A 19,871-nucleotide genomic window follows, 5' to 3' on the forward strand; every position below is an offset into this window, starting at 1 on the left:
TGTTGTGGGTAGGTCTTGCCTGATCAACCTCATTTCCTTCTATGACCAGGTGAAGTATCACCTGAACAAAAGGGAAGAGGTTGATGTCATCTATTTGGACTTTAAAAAAGCCTTTGACCTGGTGTCCCATGATGTCCTTATGGAAAAATTGGGCAACTGAGGCCTCGACTACTCCACAGTCCAATGGCTGGGGAATTGGCTCTGAGGTCGGACCTAGACAGCGGTAGTTGACAGAACCGAATCAACATGGCACTCGGTGCCTAGTGGTGCCCTCCAGGTCTGAGAACGGAGCCTTGTACTCTCTTTAATGTAGTCTGACACCAGCACTCAGGTCATTTTAAGAAGTGGACTGGCTAAAATTGCTGATGACACCAAACTTTGGGGAAGAGCATCCACACTTGAGGATAGGCTGGTGATCCAGGCTGACCTCGATAGGCTTGCAAGCTGGGTGGATGAAAACCTGGTGGTATTCAATATGGAGAAATGCAAGGTGCTCCACCCTGGGTGGGGGTGGGAGGGGAACCCGGGAAAGCCATATCACACTTATAGGCTCAGCAATGCTACACTCGCTAGCACCGTAACCAAACGAGACTTGGGGGTCATGGTTGACCACAAGATGAACGTGAGGCACCAATGTGATACCGCAGCTGGCAAAGCAAACAAAACTCTGGCTTGTATCTTCCGATACATCTCGAGCAAGGTCCAGGATGTCATCCTCCCACTGTACTCAGCCTGGGTGAGGCCACAGCTGGAATCCTGCATCCAATTCTGGGCTCCACAATTCAGGAAGGATGGTGGAGAAGCTTGAAAGAGGCCAGAGGAGAGCCATGCGCAGGATCAGAGAGGAAGAGAACCCGTCTTATGAAGACTGGCTATGAGCTATGGGACTCTTCAGCCTGGAGAAGCACAGGCTCAGGGGAGACAGGCTGCCACCAAAAGTACATAAGGGGTGTGCATCAGGGTCTGGGGAAACACCTGTTCACCAGAGCACCCCAAGGGATGATGAGATCCAATGGTCACAAACTCCTGTAAGACTGTTTTAGGATAGACCTAAGGAAAAACTTTACTGTCTGAGCCCCCAAGCCCTGGAACAGACTCCCTCCCAGCCTGGACACTTTTTAAAGAAACATTTGAATACTTACCTTGCTGGGATCCTCTGCCCTTAGCTGACTTCCCCCTTGGGCAGGGGGCTGGACCTGATGATCTTACAGGGTCCTTTCCAGCCCTAATGCCTATGCAATCTATGAAACCAGAGGCTCTGCTCCATCAGTGCTCCCCCTATGTAATGCCACCTCCTGGTAGGCAGGCTGCTTGTGGGAGGGGGGCAGAGCATTATCCAACTCAGATTCCAGGTCTTGTACTCGCCTTATTCAGTTTGTGCCCATCCTAAAAACCTAGTTCTGTGACCTTCAGCTGAGGTGGCGACAGATTGAATAATTACTTATGAGCAACAATTTACTAGGGAGGGGTGTCAATCAAAGGCTTCTTCATAAGCATTGGTCTGCACCATCATATTTGCTCTAATGATGGCTGAGGAACTTGAGGAGATGGTCGTTGGTGTGAACTGCAAAACTGAAGTACCAGCTGCAGACAGACTGTTAGCCCTGAGCTGGGCTCTGCTAGGGACCAGAGCCTGGGGCTTAAGGCCTAGCCAGAAGCTGGCACTTGAAAGGTGGCAGCAGACAGAAAAATGAAGAAGTTGGTTGCTGCTATATTTTTATCCTGAAAAATTCAAGCTGGCCAAAGTTTCAAGGCTGAGGCTTGAAAAAAAGCTGAGAGACAGCCAGATGGCCTTGTCACATGGAAACTGTCTTAAGGCTGTTGGGAGCACAAAGCAGCTGAACCTCATTCTCCTCCGTAAACCCAGTTTGGTGCTTGGATTGCATCTCCCACAATGTACCTGGTATGCCTGCTGATGAGCAGCCCATGGTGCGTTGGGGGAGATGCTGTTCAGCCCTTTGCTCTGGGAAGCAGGTGAGCACCTTTTGCAGAATGCAAATGCTTCAGTCCTCAGGGAAAACTAGTTCTAGATGGAACGAGGCAGAGGGGAAATGGGCCAATTCTGCGTCCTGGGTGGTGGCAGCACAGGGGTGCAAAAGCAGCAGCTGGAAGTTCACCACTGGGCTGATGGTGGGAGACTTGCACGTCAGTGCCAAAAGCAGAGGAGCCAGTCGAGTGGCTGTTTAAACACTGATATTTCACAGTCTAGAAGGGTGACGTCTGCTCCCTGCAGCAACAAACTTCCAGCCACTGCTCCTGCACCATGGGCTGCCCCTGAGGGCTCTGCTTGTACCTACTGCTGGAGCTGCAGCTGCTCAGCTCTGTGCCACCCACCCTCCCCTTGACAAAGGTCCTGGGGCTTGTGCCCTCTTGCCCACCTGCCATGGCACTACTGGAAAAACATGAGCAGTCCTAGCAAGCACCCTGAGTGGCATTGCACCTCCCTAGGTGAGCTCTAGCATCAGGTAACTAGCAGGGAAGGGAGGCAGTGGTGGCCTTACTGCCTCCAGCCCACTTGCAACTCTTGGCTCTGCCCAGCTCAGCTGTTGGAGGCAGGGAAGTTGGGGAGAGGAAGGAAACGTTCATCAACATCACTCACAACTGGAAGCTCTCGTTGTATTTGGGTGCCCAGCTGTTGTTCTTGGATTTGGTGGCGAATTTCCTCTTCTTGTCGCTGAGACTAGGCCCAATGATGTTGACTTCAATGAAGGGCCGGAAGATGCCGGACGTCTGCCACTTCAGGTCGTTAGCAGCCACCACTGCCAGAAAGAGAGCCAGGTCAGAGCAGCGTGGGACTAGGCAGTCGTGTGCTCTCTGCGGGGTCTGTCTGGCTGCTCTTAGCTTTTGCCAGCTCAATTGCTGAAGGCTTCAACTCCCTGCAAGTGCTTGCACTAGCCCCTCTGCAGGCATGTGGCCATGGGCTGTCAAGGGGGCACAGGCAGAGTTGAGGGTGGGGGCTCTGTTTCCCTGGCACATGCTCCATGTGTTGCCCTGGGGTAAGTACAAGCACTAGTCCCACTTTCATACAACACTATGCAGCAGGTGCTGCAGCTCAGTCCCAGAGCGAAAGGGAGAAGCCCGCCATCCACTACCAGCCTTGTGCTGGGCTCTTGGCCCAGCCTTCACATGGGACCTACCTTTGACGGTGACCTTGTGCTCCCCAGTGCCAGGGTGTGTGAAGAGCTCCACATGGATGGACACCTCCCCAACTGGATCATCCACGCCGGATCCTGCTCCACAAGGGGAAGGGAAGGAGTGAGTGCCCGGCCCTGGAATGAGGACCTTGGGCAAAGCTGTGCCCTGGCCCTGCCCGGCTGGAGGACTCAGATCACCTGCTTGCTCCAAGCAGCTCAGATGCACTACATTTTCAGAATGTTTCTACCCCCACCCCCTGCTTTCCAAAGCAGCTGTGTGAGATGGATGTGGGGTGAAGGGCAGCCCCAGCCTTCCCCATGCTTGAGCAAAGCCTAGGTGAAAGGTGCACGGTGCTGCTAGTCCAACCTCCTATTACCCTTCCCTTGGGGCTGACAAACATTGTGGCAATCATCAACGTTCAGCCCTGGAGCAACTCTATGGGAGGCAGCAGTGACCCTGGTTCGTCACCAGCTTCACAAGACCAGGACCTGAGCCACACTCCTCTGGGCCCTCAACTCCCTGCTTTGTAATGACGTAACCGAGTTGCAGATGCAGCATTGCCCAATGGAGAGCATGATGGACCCGGAGCCCCCGACTTCTAGCTTATTTCCAGTTCTACCACTGACCTTGAGCAAGATGTTCTCCCTTCCTCATGCCTCTTGGCACCTCTCCCTTTTGTGCATCTTTTCCTTTTGCTCCAGGAGCTCTGCAGTTGCAGTTTTTGGTGCTACAGCCATGCATGTGTCATGACCAAGGCCCACTTGCATAGTCTGTGGCAGAGCCAAGAACCCGGGAGTCTGGACTCCTCGCTCTCCTAACCTCACTTGTGCTGAGCCCTGGGGCTCTTGCAACAGCATTTCTGCTCGCTGCACAGTATCCCCTTTGTCATGCACTAGAAATGAAATACGGGCATGAGATGCTGAGGAGGTACTGGGGGGCACGCAGGCCTCATCTTTTCATAGCAAAGGGGGAAGTGCAGGGCCAAGGCTAATTGCAGCAATGAGCTTCCTCTGTTATTGGGCCATAACTCACAGGCAGTGGCTGTGACAGGACCTGGTCATGGGGGCTCTGTAACTCATTTGGGTGCTGAGCCTGTTCGAACATGCAGGACGGGGGGGCTTGGTGGAGGAAGGGTGCAGCTGAGGAAATTTATGATCCTTTCTATTCGTGCTTTGGAAGAGAGAGGACAGACTGTGGGCTGGGTTCAGAGAGAGGCTTCCACTGCTCCTGTGCCCATGCCCGCATACTGTGAGCTGGGCAGAGCCACTAGCACAGGTGGGGGGCAAGGGGGTGTTGGCAGTCCTGCTCAGGCACCACAACAAGCTCCCTCCTCACCCCTCACTACTGCGCCCTGGGGCAGCCACTGACCACTCCAGTTGGTGGGGCTGGGGGCCAGAACAGAGCATCCCCTAATGGGCTCAGCAGGGTCTACCATGTGTCATGGCTCAGACGCCACATCCCTCCGATCCATCCTGACAGGTGCGGGCAGTGTCTAACCTGACACCCCAGCCCCCCCGCCTCCGCTAGCCCAGAATCCCACAATCCCAGGCTGCCGGTGCGCAAGCGCTTGTGACCTGAGACCACCAGCTGTGCCCCTCCCTCCCTGCCCCAAGGTCTCCCCCCCCACCCCCCACTCCTGGCCAACCCACCCTGCAGTTTCCCCAAAGGCAAATCTCAATCCGCTGGCTGGTTCAGCTTTCCAAACAGGCTGGCTCAGGACACCGCATGCAGCATGGGGCGGAGGGCAGGGAGTGAGGGGGCCACGCGCACGGCACGTTGGACGGGATTGCAACAATTCCATCCAACCGAGGGGGTCCAAAAGTCCAGTGAGGGTGAGGGAGACTCTTCCAAACCATCGTGGGGGAAACAGGGCTGAGAGAGGCAGGCTGGTGCCTGCAGGGAGCCATCCTGTTCTGCAAGGCTCAGAGACTATGGATCCTGAAGCAGGAATTTGGGGTGGGAAAGTGCCCCAGGGGTGGGGTTAGCTGGTCCCTGCTGCATGGACAGACCCTCTTCCATGTGCAGCTCTCAAGCCCACCCCGGTCCCAGGACAAACTCCTTGCTGCAGAGCAAAGGACATTGCCTTGCATTAGCTTTGTGGGGTTGGAGGCATTGGTCAGGGGGTGGGACACTGAGTCATATAGGGTCTGTCCAGACAGGGCCTGCAAGTCTGGCCAGCACCAGGCCTGCGAGAGCAGTGCAGTGGTGGTATAACCCACTGGGCCCAGCTGTAGGCCCCCTGGGGCTGTCTGTGCAAAGCGGAGCAGTGGAGCAGCTCTCTCCCTTTATGCCAGGGGCTTTGGGACTGGGTTCCTCTAGGAGCTATGCTACCAGCAGTGCCATGTTATCACTGTGCAGCACACCAGCACAGTGGGAATCCAGCTGGGGGCCTGGTCCCCAGACAGGAGAGAAGGGAGCTACTGAGCGCTGATCTGCACTGGCCTACTCTGGCTATGGTTTGGGGGCTCCAGGCAGAGCACAGCAGTAAGAATCCCCTTGGAGGCAGAGTGGGATCCTGAAGGAAACCCCTACAGGGAGATGGTAGAAGCATCTTGGCTTGTCTCTGGTTTGATCACCTTACTCATATGCACAGCACATGCCTTGTGCCTGTGTGACCTTATGGCAAAAGGGTGTGCAGTGATTGCAGATAACAGCCTACTGTTGCTGGCAGCTAATGGAGCTACTCTTTCAGCTCAAACAGCTGAGACTGGGGCTGCAGTAGTGCAATCTCGTGAGCCATGGGGCCAGGGGGTGGTTTCTGCACACAGTGACTCCAGCTGCATCTGAAAAGTGGAGGTGAGGGGAACAGCAGATGCTCCGGTGGGCGGGGAGGGTGGGATAAATACTCCGGATCCATAGTCTTTGACCCCCACCCGCTGAACAGATGCAGCCACGGATATTTTTCTTGTGCCTCCAGATCTGCGCTGAACCAAAGCGATACCCGCCCCTCCCCATCCCCATCCCCGAGTCACATGCTGAGACTCATTCAATCCAAAGATCAAGGGCAGGAGGAGAGATCATCTCAGTGCTCAACGCAAGCATGGAACAAACAAACCACCGTGCCGCTCCGCAGGCCAACATGGAGCTGACACCGGCAGCTGGAAGGTGAGTGGCGGTGCCAAGCTGTGTGCGGGGGTGGCAGCCCCCCGCCCCCATCCTGATGCAGTCATTCCACTTGCTTAAGGGGGGTGGGGTGGGGGGCAGGGCTTGGTGTGTGCACCTGGAGCAAGGCTAGTAAGAGTCTCCCCCGCAGTGAGGGCCCTGAGGCTGGTGAGCTGCTGGCCACAGCTTGGCTATTCTAGGACCCCCTGGGCTCTTCAAGGCTGAGGCCGGGTGGGCATCACAGCACATCCCATGCCATGCTTTCACAGCAAAGCTCTGGGAGACTTGGTGATGACAGGCTGCCTGTGCCTGGCTCAGCAGAGCAGAGGTTCGGGCCCTCTCAGCTGCCTGGACCTTGCTCCCAGTTGGGCTCTGGAGCCCAGCAGCACCTCCACATCCCACCCGCTGCAGAGCACATTAAACCAAGGTGCTTGGGGTACTGAGGCTAAGAGATTTTTAAGGCCAGAATCTGATCCTCTTCTCCTACCCTCACGCAGCAAAGCCCTTGGCATGAGATGCAGCGATGCCTGCACCCACCATCTCGAAAGGAGGAAGAAGACGGCCTCTTTCAGACAGATGCCCAGTCTGGATGGACAGACATCTGTGTGACACCGTCCTAACCCACCTGCTGCCAGTACTGTTTCCTGTAAAATTTGCCTGGAGGGGCCTGACTCAGAGAAGCAGAGCCATGGACGCAGCCCAGGCATGGACAGAGGCAAGTCCTCTGACGTCTCAACCAGCCCCAAATGAACAGACCCTGAAGAACCCTCCCTGCAGGGGTGCGAGCAGCCTGCTCTGGGTGCTGGGACTGTTACTAGCCCTGACCGGCGGATGGGGTGGGGTGCTCGGGACAGGTGCATCAGGGGTTGAGAATGGCAGACGTACCCTTCTCTGGATAAATTTCTTCACTAAGGGTAAACCTAATACCTTTTCCACCATGGACTAGTAAAGAGGCAAAAGGGAGAGAGAGACAGGGAAGAGACAGAGAGGAGAGAGAGAGCAAGAGAAAGAGAATGTGTGTCAGGGAGGGAAACAGGGGAAAACGTTAAAAGATAGGGAAGAAAAAAACAGAGAGAGAGATCAGATAGAGCCGGCTGAGAATCCAAAACAAGACATCACAGCAACACAGAGTCAAAAGGCCCGGGCGCGGGGTGTGCTGGGAGCGGGACTCCTCCCGGGGATGCGGGCCTGAAGAGGGATAGCACCGGGGAGGGGGTTTCCTGCGTAGCTGGGGCGGTTTCTTTCCAGTGCTTTCACTCTGCTGGGGGTGCAGGTGGTTCCTGCCAGCCCAGGGCCAGCTGGCACGTGGGCCTGGTGACGTAGCACTGGTTCCCCTGTGAGGCAAAGGCACCAGCAGTAAGCAGCCCCCCGACCCCTCGTGGGTGTAGGCGGGGAACAAGGGTGGAGTTAAGTCTCCCAGCACAGCCCGGCCGTAGGCCTGGCTACCCATGCACAATGTGGCCTGCAGCCACCAGACAAAAGGCACAGACAGGACAGGTTCCCCACTCAGAGACACAGAGAGAAGTCAAAGACTCCCACCCCTGCTGGGTCCTCCTACGTTCTGCAGCGCCTGGGGCTGGCACCCACCTGGATGCAGCCCTGCCCATGCAGACGTGCCTGCCTGCACCTGTCTCCTTGGTACGCTCATTCCTTCTGCCCGTGGCGCACTGTCTGCACACACAGCCACCCCTCCCCTTGGCCAGGGCATGGGCTGCACCTTATGGTGACATGAGGAAGATGGTGCTGGGGGCCTGATGGCGAGGGTAATAGTGGCCTGAACACCCTGAGGCGACCTGTGTGCCATTCATAGTGACAGCAGGGCTCATACCCCTCCCCTAAGTGCCCCTGGGGACTCAGCGGGAGACCCCTGGGGCCAGACTGCCAAGGATGCTGACTGCCCCTGACCTGCTGGGGGTTGTGAGTGCTCCATGCCTCTGCCAGTCAGGTCCCCAGTGTCAGTCTAGGCTCCCCAGAGCTACAGCAGCCACAACCAGTCACCTTGGCATAGGCTGAGGGCCAGCTTCTGCCTCAAGTGTAGCCACTCCCCAGCCACAGCCTTCTTGGGGTGTGTGGAGTGCAGGCTGCATGGCCTCCATCCTGGAGTCAAGCAGGATGCCATGGGAGTCGGGGCATTACCCCCTGCACGGGGTGGGAGAAGGGGGCAGGCTGCTCGAGGCTTCTTCTTGCCCAGCAGGTGACACAGGCGGTATCAGGGGCAAATGCCCCAGTCCCTGACCACCAGGATTCCTGCCCCACGACATCTGAAACCCCCACCCGTGGGAAAGTGTGTTGGGGGGGCACACAGCCTTTTTATCCCTTTGCACGCTGGTCCCTCACTGTGGCTCTAGTCATATGTCACTACCCTGAGAAGTGGGACAGGCCAGAGAGCACCCCAGGCGCCTTCCCCACAGATAGGCCGTGTGCATTGGGTGGCACTGCTGTGCCCGGCGGCAGGGGCAGACACACCTGGTGCACTAAGCTCCAGGTAAGAGCAGGGTGCTGCAGCTGTGGCAGCACAGGCCAGCAGCTGCAGGTGGGCGGGGGGCAGGTGATAACAGTGCTTACCCTGAGACGACTGTGTCTGCACAAAGGTTTTGATGAGCAGATCAGTGGCCTGTGTGTACAGGGAGAGGGCGTAGCGCAGGGACTGCAGGTCGGGGCTCTTCTCCAGGAAGGTTTTCTTCAGCCCAACTCCTCCTGCATGGAAATATTGCTGTGGGGGAAAGAGGAGTTAGGATGGAAGTGGGGGCAGGTGGGAGTCCCTGGGCAGGGTGGGCATGGCCAGACAGCTACAAGACAAAGCAGCCTGGCAGCCAGTGTGCCAGGAAGGTGTCATGGTGCCTCCTGCACAGCCCGGCTGTACCAGACAAGGCCCCAGCATGGAGGTCTCAGCACCACCCTATTCCCCAGTGCTGTCACACCAACTCACACTTCCGCTGCTGCATCTTTGGGTAGGTGGCTCCCCAGTGCAGCCTTAGCAGTCCCTAGCACCTCCATTGCCAGCCACCGCTCGCCCCACCAACCTGCCAAGCCTGGGATGCTGCTGGGGAAGGGCAGCAGGCAGACAGGGATGTGGTGGCTCCTGTCACACAGTACCATCTCACTGGTCCCCCACTTGTCTGTATCCATCCCCAGCCTTTTGTCTCAGAGTCTTAAGTTCCCCAAGGCAGAGATGTGCCTGTCCCAGGGCTCTCAGGCACTACAGCAATGGGCAGAGCAACGGATGGAGACTTACCTTGATGGTGTCCAGCGCCAGCTCCACCACCGCACATTGCTTGGGGGTCAGGCTTTTGGCCTCCTCACGCACCATGTGGTCCTGAAAGGGTGAGCCCATCTGTGAGACCCAGTTCTGCACCATCCACTTCCCCAAGCCCTGGGGCACAGAGTCCGAACTTGGTGCCTGGCTCCCTTCCCCTACTCCCCAACTATGCACTGAGGCACCATACCTGGGCACAGCATGTGCAACGGTGCATTAGCAATGACGCTACACGAGGGCGTTTTAGTGATGTCTCACTAGCCAGCTTCCCATGTCCCATTAACAACCACTGGTAATCCAAGCAGATTTCCAGGTACAGACAGTTGCCTGTGCCACATGCATCCACTGAATAACTGAGCCTGGTGGTTCGGTAGCCCCTGCCTTGAATGCAAACCCGATGCAAACAGTCCCTCGCCTGAGCTGAAGCCTCTTTCCCTTTTACCTTCAGTTTTGACAGCTGTCCCAGCTCCTTGGCTGCATTGAAGATCATCTGGGTGCCCTGCAGTGCACAAGAGAGACAACAAAAAATGAAAGGCCATGTGAGCAGGCTGCTACACTGGCTGGTCTCAGCCCTTGACATGGTGCTGGAAGTTCCCCCAAGGGGGGACGTGGATCACAGGACAGAGCAGAGGGGGCTGGCATCAGTGTGTGTGTGTGTGTGTGTGTGTGTGTGTGTGTGTGTGTGTGTGTGTGTGTCTCCATCCAGAATGCAATGTAGTGGCAAGAAAACCTTTGTACTCATTGCCCTACCTGTCCCCCGATGTGTCTGCCCACCACCCATGCACAGTTGTTTGCATCTTTAGCAGCAGTGAGCTGTATTTTTGGGCAGGCTGGGGACATATCATGCCTGGGACCAGGAGCACTGCCACGGCGCCATTTGGGGAGCAGAAAGGACAAGAGTGAGTGATCCAAACAAATGTTCCTCCCCTCCCTTGTGCCTGCAGGACCCCTGGGCTGGGGCAGTGGACCCTGTAGGAGCCTAAGGGCTGTAGGGGCTACTCCCTGTTTTGCTGGACACCTGCAGTGATGTCATGCCTGGAGGACTGTGGAGCTGACATGTTTGAACTGCAGCCAGTGCTGTGCCCATGCCCTATGCTGTGTCAAGCTCTCTTTGCCTCAAGTGACAAGCCAGCCATCAAATTTGGCCCTTCCTGGAGTCCCTCTGGGTCAGGCGTGAAGCTTGCCCTCTGGCATAAGGCCCTTCTCCAGGAGGGAGAGGTCAATATTCAGGAAATGAGGGGCTCCCTGCCAATCCCCTGCCCTAAAGCTTGGCCCAGGATGTGAGGAATGGGTTTTGCAGCTACAGGCATGGGCCTCCAAGGTGTAAATCTGGGATCAGACTGGAGCCAGGCTGCTCACTCTCCCTCTGAGCCAGACAACTCCAGCAAGCAGCCTATGCTAAAGGTGCTTTCAGCTTCCCCTTCCAGACCTAAGGTCCTGGCACCTCTTGCCCTGGCCCCCCCATCCTGGCAGGGGACTCAGCTGAGGACAGGGGCTAGGGATCAGAGACAGAGCCTAAAACCCAGCTATGCTCCCCCTCCCGCCGCCGATCAGAGCCAAACAAGAACCAAAACAAGCCAGGGAGCGTAAAAGAAAAGAGAAGGCTAAACAGGGTGTGAGAGGGCTCGAGTGCAACAGGCCACAGAGAGGAACAGGAGGATACAGAGGAGCCAGGGGTGACACGGAGACGGCAGCCCTGGACCCGAGGCGGAGAGTCCAGCTTGCTCTCTGATCCCTCAGCAACCACCCTGCAGCCATGGGGACCCGCGGGGCTGGGTGAACTTGCCCGTGGTGACGATTCTGCATGTGCTGGATGCTGCCCCCTCGTGTGCTTTCTTCCTCCCCTCCCCATCTCTCTGCTCTGTACCAGGGTTGCCTGAGCTCCCCAGCCACCCTCTCCCCACTCCTGAAGGAAGGGCTTTGAGCCCAGCCCTGCTATCCCCCATCAGAGGCTGGGAGAGGCCGTTGCCGCACAGAGGCTCTTAGCCCCTGGACAGGGAGGTGGTGGCAACAGGGCAAGGCTGGTGGCTGTCCTGGTGCCGGCTGGAAGGGGGCACAGGGGGACGGACTTGTGCAAAGCTGCCACCCCTGCGGGTCTCTCCTCTTGGGACCAGATGTGTCTCCCTCCAATGCCCATTTACAAAGGCTGCGCCCTATGCCCCTCGGCCCTGGCCGAGCTACTGCCACAGAGAGGGAAAGGACTCAGCCAGGCACACCTCAGGATAATCAGGCCCTAACCCAAGGGTCAGCAACATTTTTGGACAGAGTGCCAAAAACACCTGCACCCTCGACTTGTAAGATGTTGGCGAGTGGGGAAGCCGCAAGGGGACCGGTCCTTGTTGGAGCAGCACAGCCCTAGCCCCTTCCCTGCCATCCACCCCAAGGCATGCATGCCAAGCGACATGTCTTCATGTGCTATGCTCTGGCACCCGTGCTGGAGGTTGCCTACCCCTGCCCTAACCTCTAAGTGTCAGGGCTGAGGGATGGGAATGAGCTGTGTCACCCAGGTCAGGCCCAGCCCCTGAATCAGCTCCTCCAGCTCTGCACCATCCTTCAACACAATGGCAGGGCACCTCAGCTGCCCCTGCTGCTTGTGGGGGGACTGTCCCCCTTGCTGGCTGGGGTGTGGGGGGGAAGTGCTCCCCAGTGAGGCTGAGCCAGGAGTGACTCCTGATTCCCAGACTCTGGCACTAGCCACTAGGCATAGCTCCTCCCAAAGCCAGGAGGGAACCCAAGTGCCCTGACTCCCCCCACTAATCACTAGCCCTTGCTCCCTTCTGCAGGGCTGGGACTGCCAGCAGGACAGGACCAGTCCCTACACACCTTCATGTCTCCTGGCAGCAGCAGCTCCATTCTCTCTGCTATGAGATGACCTCCCCTTAGTCCTTCACCAGCTGGCCCTGAGCCCCCACCCCCCGGCTGCCCCCCGCATGCAAGCAGGTAAGCAAGAAGAGACACAGTCAGGAAGAAAGGCTTTCAGTACAACAGCGACCAGCGAGACAAGTGACAGGCCTGCCCCCAAACCACCCCCAAATGCACAGGACGACAACTCAGAGAACAAAGGCAAGAGGCACAGAGGAAGGAGGGGCACCAAGCAAGGTTAGAAGTAAACACAGCATCCTTACATCTGTGTGACTGGGCAGCTTCACCCTGCTCTGGAAAGAGAACAGCATTGGATATGGTTATTGGCTTCAGCAGCAGCGAACACACAAGCCCTCCAGTGCCCACACCCCCTCCCTGTGCCGAGGACAGATGTGCACCAGCTCTGGGTGCTGTGGAGGCAGGGCCGTGAATGCTCTCTCCTCTGGCCAGTGGTGGTGAGGCCTGGACTTTCTGGGCCTGGGTCCTTGATAGTGTAAGCCGGCACATCTCTCTTGGCACCTGTTTATACCAGGGGAGGATCTGGCCCGTTGCCTCAGAATAGTGCCTGTGATGAGTCTGTCAGGTCTCGCCCTTATTTCACAAGTTGCTCACCTTGCTAGATGGCAATCTGCATGGCCAGCCACTTCCTTTTCCATTTCCCTGCCCTTACAGGATCTCAGGGTCTGCTACAAGCTCCTGCTGATTGACCCCAAGCTCCCTGGGAGCAGGTCACTTCTCTTTTAGAGTGATTTTTGGAAACTCAGGCGTGTGGCGGCACACACTGACCCCCAAGAGTCACTCCTCCCTCACCCTCAGTGCCCAGACCGCTTCTCTCAATATTCCTGCCAGGAGCAGCTACTGCCTAACCGTTTCCAGGAGACATGGCTTCCTACCCACCTCCATACAGCTCACACCTTGTGTACGTGCACACAGGTATGCACGCGCACACACACAGAAGTACATACACACCTAATGTCTCCCAAACCAATACACACTGCTATGCTCTGGGCCAGCTGGCAGCTCACTCTGCTACTTCCTTGTCCCCAGCCCTGCAGCAAATCTGCCTGCTGTGTCTCCCACTGGGTACTTTCCTGGGGATATGCCTGGCACTCTGCAGTGGGCTGGGGAGGGTATTGTGCTCCTGCTTCCCTCTGCAAGGTGCCAGGCTGCTGCCTGGTGTCAGGGCTCCATTTGGGGCAGATCTGTTCCCTTGCACCACAGGAACCAGAACATTAACCCCATGGAAGGGCAGGGCTAAGTGAGGACAGGCCAGCTGGGTGTCCCACTGCTCCTCCGGGAAACCAACCCTATGACCCTGCCTTTGCTATAGCTGGGAGCTCCTTCCTGCACCCATCTGATCTGCAGTCACAGCCAGGGATCTCCAAGGATAGCTTGCTCACCCCCTACAGCAGGTGTGCCCCTGGTCTCTCGCACGTCTACCCAACTATGTCCGCTAACAAGGTAACACACTCCCAGCCTGTGTGGCACATGCATTGATACCCACCACACACATGGACCCCAGACCATACACCACGATCACAGCACGAGAGGCACCGACACACCTGAAACACAACACAACACGCTGCACCGGGCAACACACACACACACATACGCGTGTCACTGCACCCCCAGCTGGCACATCCCTCCCCCAGGAATACATAGTCAAACAGCACAACACAGCACACACCCAGACAACACAACACAGGAGTCACGACACCCAAAGTCCACCTGCCCAGAGGTGCTCAGCAGAGCCAGTGAGTGGTTTGACCTGGGCTGGTTGTACATTGCTATCACAGACAGTCAAAGAAGCCAGAGGGCTGATTACCTTCTCTGTCCCCTTGCCATGTTTTCTCAAGAGCGTTCCCTGTAGAAACAATGTCAGAATTGATCAATGGTGCAGAGAGGGGGCGAGTGGATGAGGGCAAGCATACAAGTGACTGTGCACGTTTGCTGGAGGGAAAGGAGACGGCAGCAGATGTCCCCCTTGCCTCCCCATCCTCCTGTCCTTGGGGTCACAGGACTCCAGCGGCTGAGGATGGTGAATGAAGTCAGGATTGCAAAGGGCAATGGGCACCTGCACTCTTATACCTTCCTTTGGTGGGAGACGATGTTAGGGAGGTATGTGCATGGGGGTGTATTTGTTGGCAGATGGGGGAGGCTGTGAGCAGAGAAACCACATTGTTGTTAGTAAAGAATAATCCAAACAGAGGGAAAGGGATTGCAGAGTCACAGCAAATAAGGCTGGAAAGGGCCTTGGGACGCCAGCTGGCTCATCCATCCCCCACCCCAAGGCAAACTCTGCATGGGAGCCCAAGCCCCCATATGAATAATCCCGGGCGCACATGTGCTGCAGGGCACTGGCTACACACAAGCACATGAGTATCACATGTGCTCCCTGCCCTGGGAGTCCTGCTGGTCTGGGACCAACAAGGCTGTCTCCCATTGGGATAATGCCCTGTCTCTCCCCTGAAGGTCTCAGCCAAACGCCAATGCCCCGTATGCCATGCTTTGCCCCAGTGCACGGGGGACCCACAGGGTGTTGAGGCACGGGTGTTAGCTAATGGGGGGGCTCTGCCCCAACTGCAACCCACAGCACCCTGATCCAAGACAAATCCCTTGCACAACCAGATCCCGTGACAGGGAAAACTGCATTAAGATGGCATCAAATGCCTTTCCCAGCACCCAACACCGGGGGTCCCTGAAGGATCAGCCCATACTGGCCTTGGCACTGCCTGAGGAGGTGAGCAACAGGGGCCATGGGACAGAGCCTGTCCACGAGGAGGGGCCATTCCTGTTCTTGTGGCAAGTGGGAGCTGCCGGGCTCTGCTCAATGGGGACGTACCCTCTGCAAGAGACTGGCACCAAGACCAGGGCCATGCAAGGCACCAGGCTGAGCTAGGGGAGCAGGAGAAAGGAAACTTGAACTGGCAGACAACCTGAGGAAGGGATGGGACACCAGGACCCCATCAGTGCAGAGACAGCGGGGGAAGCTAAGCAGCAGAGGCAGCGTTGTCCTCCCCAAAGGTCCCCCAGGAGCACAGTCTTATAGGGGACAAGCCCAGAAGATGGGAACACAAGCTTAGGGCTGCTGGTCCTAGGGAAAGAGGAGCTGTTTTCATGTCATGGCTGGGCATCACTGGCCTAGTTTCTGCTAGCAATTAGCCTCCCCATGCTACCCATCTCCTTGGACAAAGCTTGCCATTTATTCCTAATGAAGACAAGCTCATGATGGGTGACACCAAATCCTTTGGGCCCATGATATGCCACCTCGAGTTCTGCCTGTCACCAGGACTTAATCCCCTAAATACAGGTTGGGAGGATCCACCACCGCATAGAAGCAAACCCCTTCCTGGGCCCGAAGTGGCATCCTGGCTGGCTGTGCATGCAATGGGCTGCCTCTGCCGAGAAAGATCGAGCTCTTTCCAAAGCTGGGTTGCACCACACACAGCTGGGACAAAACCCAAGAAAAATAGTTACGCTCCATTAGAAGCAAAGGGTGGGAAGGGACCAAAAGAGTTTAACCTGAGGCTCTCCACGGGCCCTGAAGGAAGTTCAAATGCCCAGAACTTAGCGAATAAGATGCTGCCTTGCCTTCTGCAGCAGGATGTCTCGGGACAGAATGATCTTGGCACACTTGTTCCTATTATCATGATACCTCCCTATTGTTTCCATTTTACAGATCTGGGGAAACTGAGGCAGTAGCTTCACCATAGCCAGGCAATGAGCCAGTGGCAGAGCTGGGAAGGGAACCCAGGAATCCAGGTTCATAGTTCCCCACTACATCCATGAGAAGGGACTCGGCCTTTCTAATGAAGGAGCTGACTCTGTCCTTTGAGCACTCAATGACTGGAAAAAAACAACCCACTCAAACCCACAACCCAAAGGAATTTGGCCTTGAGACACTGTCCTGATAGTCCAGATGTGTCTGGGATTCTCCCTACTAGGGAAATGTCCCTGTCATCACACTCACAACTGGGTCTGGCCTTTCTAAAACACTACATTAGCACTGCCAAGTCTTAACACCATTTGTACCAGAAAGCTGCATAGAGAGAGGCAGTGACTCTACCAAGGTACCAGAGCTGGTAGCAGAAGCCCAGAGGCCCTGGGTTGCAAGGTAGCTAATGTGACTGAGCAAAGCTGGCCTGCTAGGTCAAGGCATTGCCTCCTTCTCTGCCTTGTCGCTTCCCGCAGCAGCTTACATTCACCAGCTTCTTCCAAAGGACCAAACCGATCCAGCCTGCGATTTCAGACAGGCTGCTCCTCCCTCCAACCCCACCATGCGGTGCGGCTCCACGCACCACCTAGGTTTCAGCGGGGGATTGCCCCAGTCTACGCTTGGCCTCGGATCTGCCCTGTGCCAGTGGGCTCCCCAGTCTCATCTTGCCTGCAAAAGCTAAGGGAAGGAACAGACAGTTCTCAGTGGTGGCAGGTGACAGCACAAGGAGCAATGGTCTCAAGTTGCAGCAAGGGAAGTTTAGGTTAGACATTAGGAAAAACTCTCTCACTAGGAGGGTGGTGAAGCACTGGAATGGGTTACCTACAGAGGTTGTGGACTCTCCATCCTTGGAGGTTTTTAAGACCCAGGTAAACAAAGCCCTGGCTGGGAAGATCTAGTTGGGGCTGGGTCTTGCTTTGAGCAGGAGGTTGGACTAGATGTGACCTCGCGAGGTCCCTTCCCCGCTCATTTTCTATGCTTCTATGACAGACAGAGGGTGTGAGAAGAGAGGGTTGGCTCCTGGGGTGTCAGCAGAGGGGCAGGATGGCGCAAGCTAGAAGAGAAGGCTGTTGCACTTGGCCAGGACAGGGTGCAGGACACTCCCTTAAATAGATGGGCCAGCACTGCCAGGTGAGCCGGGGTGGGGAATGGAAAGTAACCTCCCCGCACACAGCACATGGCAAGCCCTCTGCGGCAGCTCTGCCCACGCCTCTCAGCCTGGGGTGCCAGGGCAATGTGATGTTAGCATGCCAGTCTGCTGTCTTTAGGGCACCTGGAGCTGGCAGTATGTCCCATTTCCCAGCCTGCCAGCCCTTGCCTCCTCAGTCCATCCCTGTACATGTGTTTAGCACTGTCCAGTGTGCCCCACAGCACTGTCTAGCACCACTGGGAAGCCCCATCACTGCCCAGATCTGAGCCCAGAAGCCTGATAAGGGAGAAGGCTCTTTACTAAAAGTCATAGTCGGTGCCAAGCAGCTCAGCGACAGGGGGTAACAGAGGTGAAGGCACTTGGGGGAGGGAAGGAAAGGGGACGGGACAGGGCGCGGGCAGCCACACAAGACAATAACCGGCTGAGATTGAAACCAACACACAGCGGACAGACAGACAGACAGACAGGGAGCTGCCGTACTTACAATCATCTGCCATTGTGAAGGGAGCAGAACAATTGGAGAGAACAACCGTCACATGAGCATGTCACACCCACCTGCGTGCCTCCCCCAAACCACATAGCCAGGCCTCCCCACAGCCAAACGCCAGCCCCCTCCACCCAGCCCCACGCCAGCATCACTGACTGCCCAGGGAGCTCCACCCCAGGCCCACTACACGCTATGGGCTTCTCTCTGAGGGTGCTGGGATCCAGAGCACTGTGGGCCACAGCACAGCCTTTGCCTCCCCTGCCCCAAGCCACTGCAGGAGCCTGGGAGCTTCCAGCTGGTCCTAGGAGCTCGGGGCTGCTCGCTCCCTGCCTGTGCTTGGGTGATCAGGATCCGCCTGCTCCCTCTGAGTGCAGCGGGGGCCTTGCAAATGAGGGTTGTGTCTGGGGGGAAGCAGGATGGTTTGGGCCCCTATAGGAGGGCTGCACTGCCAAGGTGTTTGCAGCTCTAGAGAAAGGCATGTCAGTGAAGGTGACAGCCAGGCACTGGATGTCCTTATAATAAACCCTGGTGTGTTTTGCTCAAGTAAAGACTGTCTCTAGCAGTGCCAATGGCAGAATGCACCTCTCCTAGAGATTAACCTGCACTGTTCAGTCTTCCTGAGCTAAGCAACTCGGTGCTTTGACCCTGCCTTCTGTCCTGACAACAACCTACCACATCCTAGCAGGCCTTGTCTCACCTCACTGCAGGAATGCAGCTGTGTCTGGAGTGTAGCACGGCAGCTGTTAACAGCGCATAGCAAGGCTATGTAGGAGGTGGGGGTCAGGAAGCAGGAGGTTTCAGACCCATATGGAAGTGCATCAGGGAATTACCCCCAAGGAAATGAAGCTAATGCCCCTTCCCTTCCCAGGTGTGCCAGAGGGATCGTCAGAGAAGGCAGCACATCCCTAGCTCCCCACTGGAGCACTGGCTCAGTCGTGGCATGGAGATAACACCCACCAGCACTACTCCCAGCAGACGCTGGGGTTTGCCCGAGAGGTCTCCCAGTCACAAGCCAGGCTCTTGTGCCCAGGGACAGAGCTTGTGAAATGCAAGCAGGTAACAGTTGAGCTGTGAAAGCAGCAGCCTGCCCATGTCCAGGGGATGGAGGCAAATGCCTCTGATGGGAGTGACAGCCTGAAATAAATGCATGAGGGGATGACTCACGGCTGGGCCAGTGTCATCTGAACGCCCTCAACTGCTGTGTGAAGAAAGGTCCCAGGGAATTCTGCACCGGGACATCAGATCCCTCAAAATACCGCAGCCCGAGCTGCTGTCTGAGTGGCTCCTGGCAGGGGGTGCTGGCAGTTGGGCCCTAGTAAGAGCCACTGCAGTGCCAGAGCACGGTGATGGGGGTGGAGGGGAGGGTTTGCTAACAGGACAGGGCCTGCGTGTCTTTGCTCGTGCAGGTGCTTGCTTCTGGGTGGAAGGTGTGAACGGGCCTCCTTAGCTGGCCATGGCTGCTTGACTGGGAAAAATGCTAGGAGGGTCCCATGCAAGAACCCTTGTCCATGGTGGACGGACAGGCCGGTTGCCTTGGGGCAGCCAAAGGGAAGGCAGGCTTCATTTAAGGGAATCCCCCTGGAAAGTCAAAGGGAAAGAAGAACGGTCTCCTGAGAGAGCATGCCCAGGCCGAGAGTGGGCTGGGGCTGGGGTTTGGGGCAGCCTTATCTCTGGAGTCTATTGACCTCGTTCTCAGTGCCTGCCCTTGGAGAGGGCATTCAGGGGACTAAGCCATTGTCCTGTGTTTGGGGGCCATCCAGGGGCCAGCTGAGCCCCTGGAGTATATAAAAGCAGGCTTCACGTTGCTCTTACTAACACTCCTTCCCACGCCTGCCATGTGGGGTCTGGTGAGGCGAGAGGAGCTGGAGGGCAATGCCCCAGCTGGGGACTTACCAGTGTGCCCATTTGAGGCCCCGTGTCCAATGAGTGGAGAACCTCAGTGCTCCCAAATATCCCCCCACCATCCCCACCCGTACAACATGGTTACCCCGGAGAAGCAATGGAGCCCAGCTCAGCCCACACAATGCCTTTCCCACATGGAGCCGTGACCCAGGAGCCAGAATGGATTTGGAGATAAGTTTCATCTTTCTTCAGCCATGTGAGGACGGATAAAGCCCTGCCCTAGGCAGGGAATTATGCTTTGGCTTTGCACCGAAGCTGGAGT

The 19,871-nt window shown here is 56.7% G+C and overlaps 1 protein-coding gene and 1 long non-coding RNA gene across 2 annotated transcripts in view; one reads left to right on the top strand and one right to left on the bottom strand.

The window, feature by feature from the left end:
* LOC102557750 (protein unc-13 homolog A) overlaps nt 1-19,871 on the bottom strand; it is a 100,209-nt gene that overhangs the window by 5,759 nt on the left and 74,579 nt on the right. Inside the window, exons 36-42 of the mRNA XM_059719920.1 lie at nt 14,181-14,219; nt 12,619-12,648; nt 9,936-9,992; nt 9,473-9,553; nt 8,803-8,950; nt 3,138-3,230; nt 2,600-2,759 (exon numbers count right to left, since the gene is read on the bottom strand). Of these exons, the coding sequence (XP_059575903.1) occupies nt 2,600-2,759; nt 3,138-3,230; nt 8,803-8,950; nt 9,473-9,553; nt 9,936-9,992; nt 12,619-12,648; nt 14,181-14,219 (608 nt within the window). The remainder of the gene's footprint in view (nt 1-2,599; nt 2,760-3,137; nt 3,231-8,802; nt 8,951-9,472; nt 9,554-9,935; nt 9,993-12,618; nt 12,649-14,180; nt 14,220-19,871) is intronic.
* LOC109283714 (uncharacterized) lies at nt 6,036-7,007 on the top strand. The gene is made up of 2 exons (XR_002090985.2): nt 6,036-6,240; nt 6,735-7,007. It is a non-coding gene; the product is annotated as an uncharacterized LOC109283714 (long non-coding RNA).

The sequence above is a fragment of the Alligator mississippiensis genome, chromosome 16 (assembly GCF_030867095.1).
Source record: "Alligator mississippiensis isolate rAllMis1 chromosome 16, rAllMis1, whole genome shotgun sequence".
NCBI classification, from domain to species: Eukaryota; Metazoa; Chordata; order Crocodylia; family Alligatoridae; genus Alligator; species Alligator mississippiensis.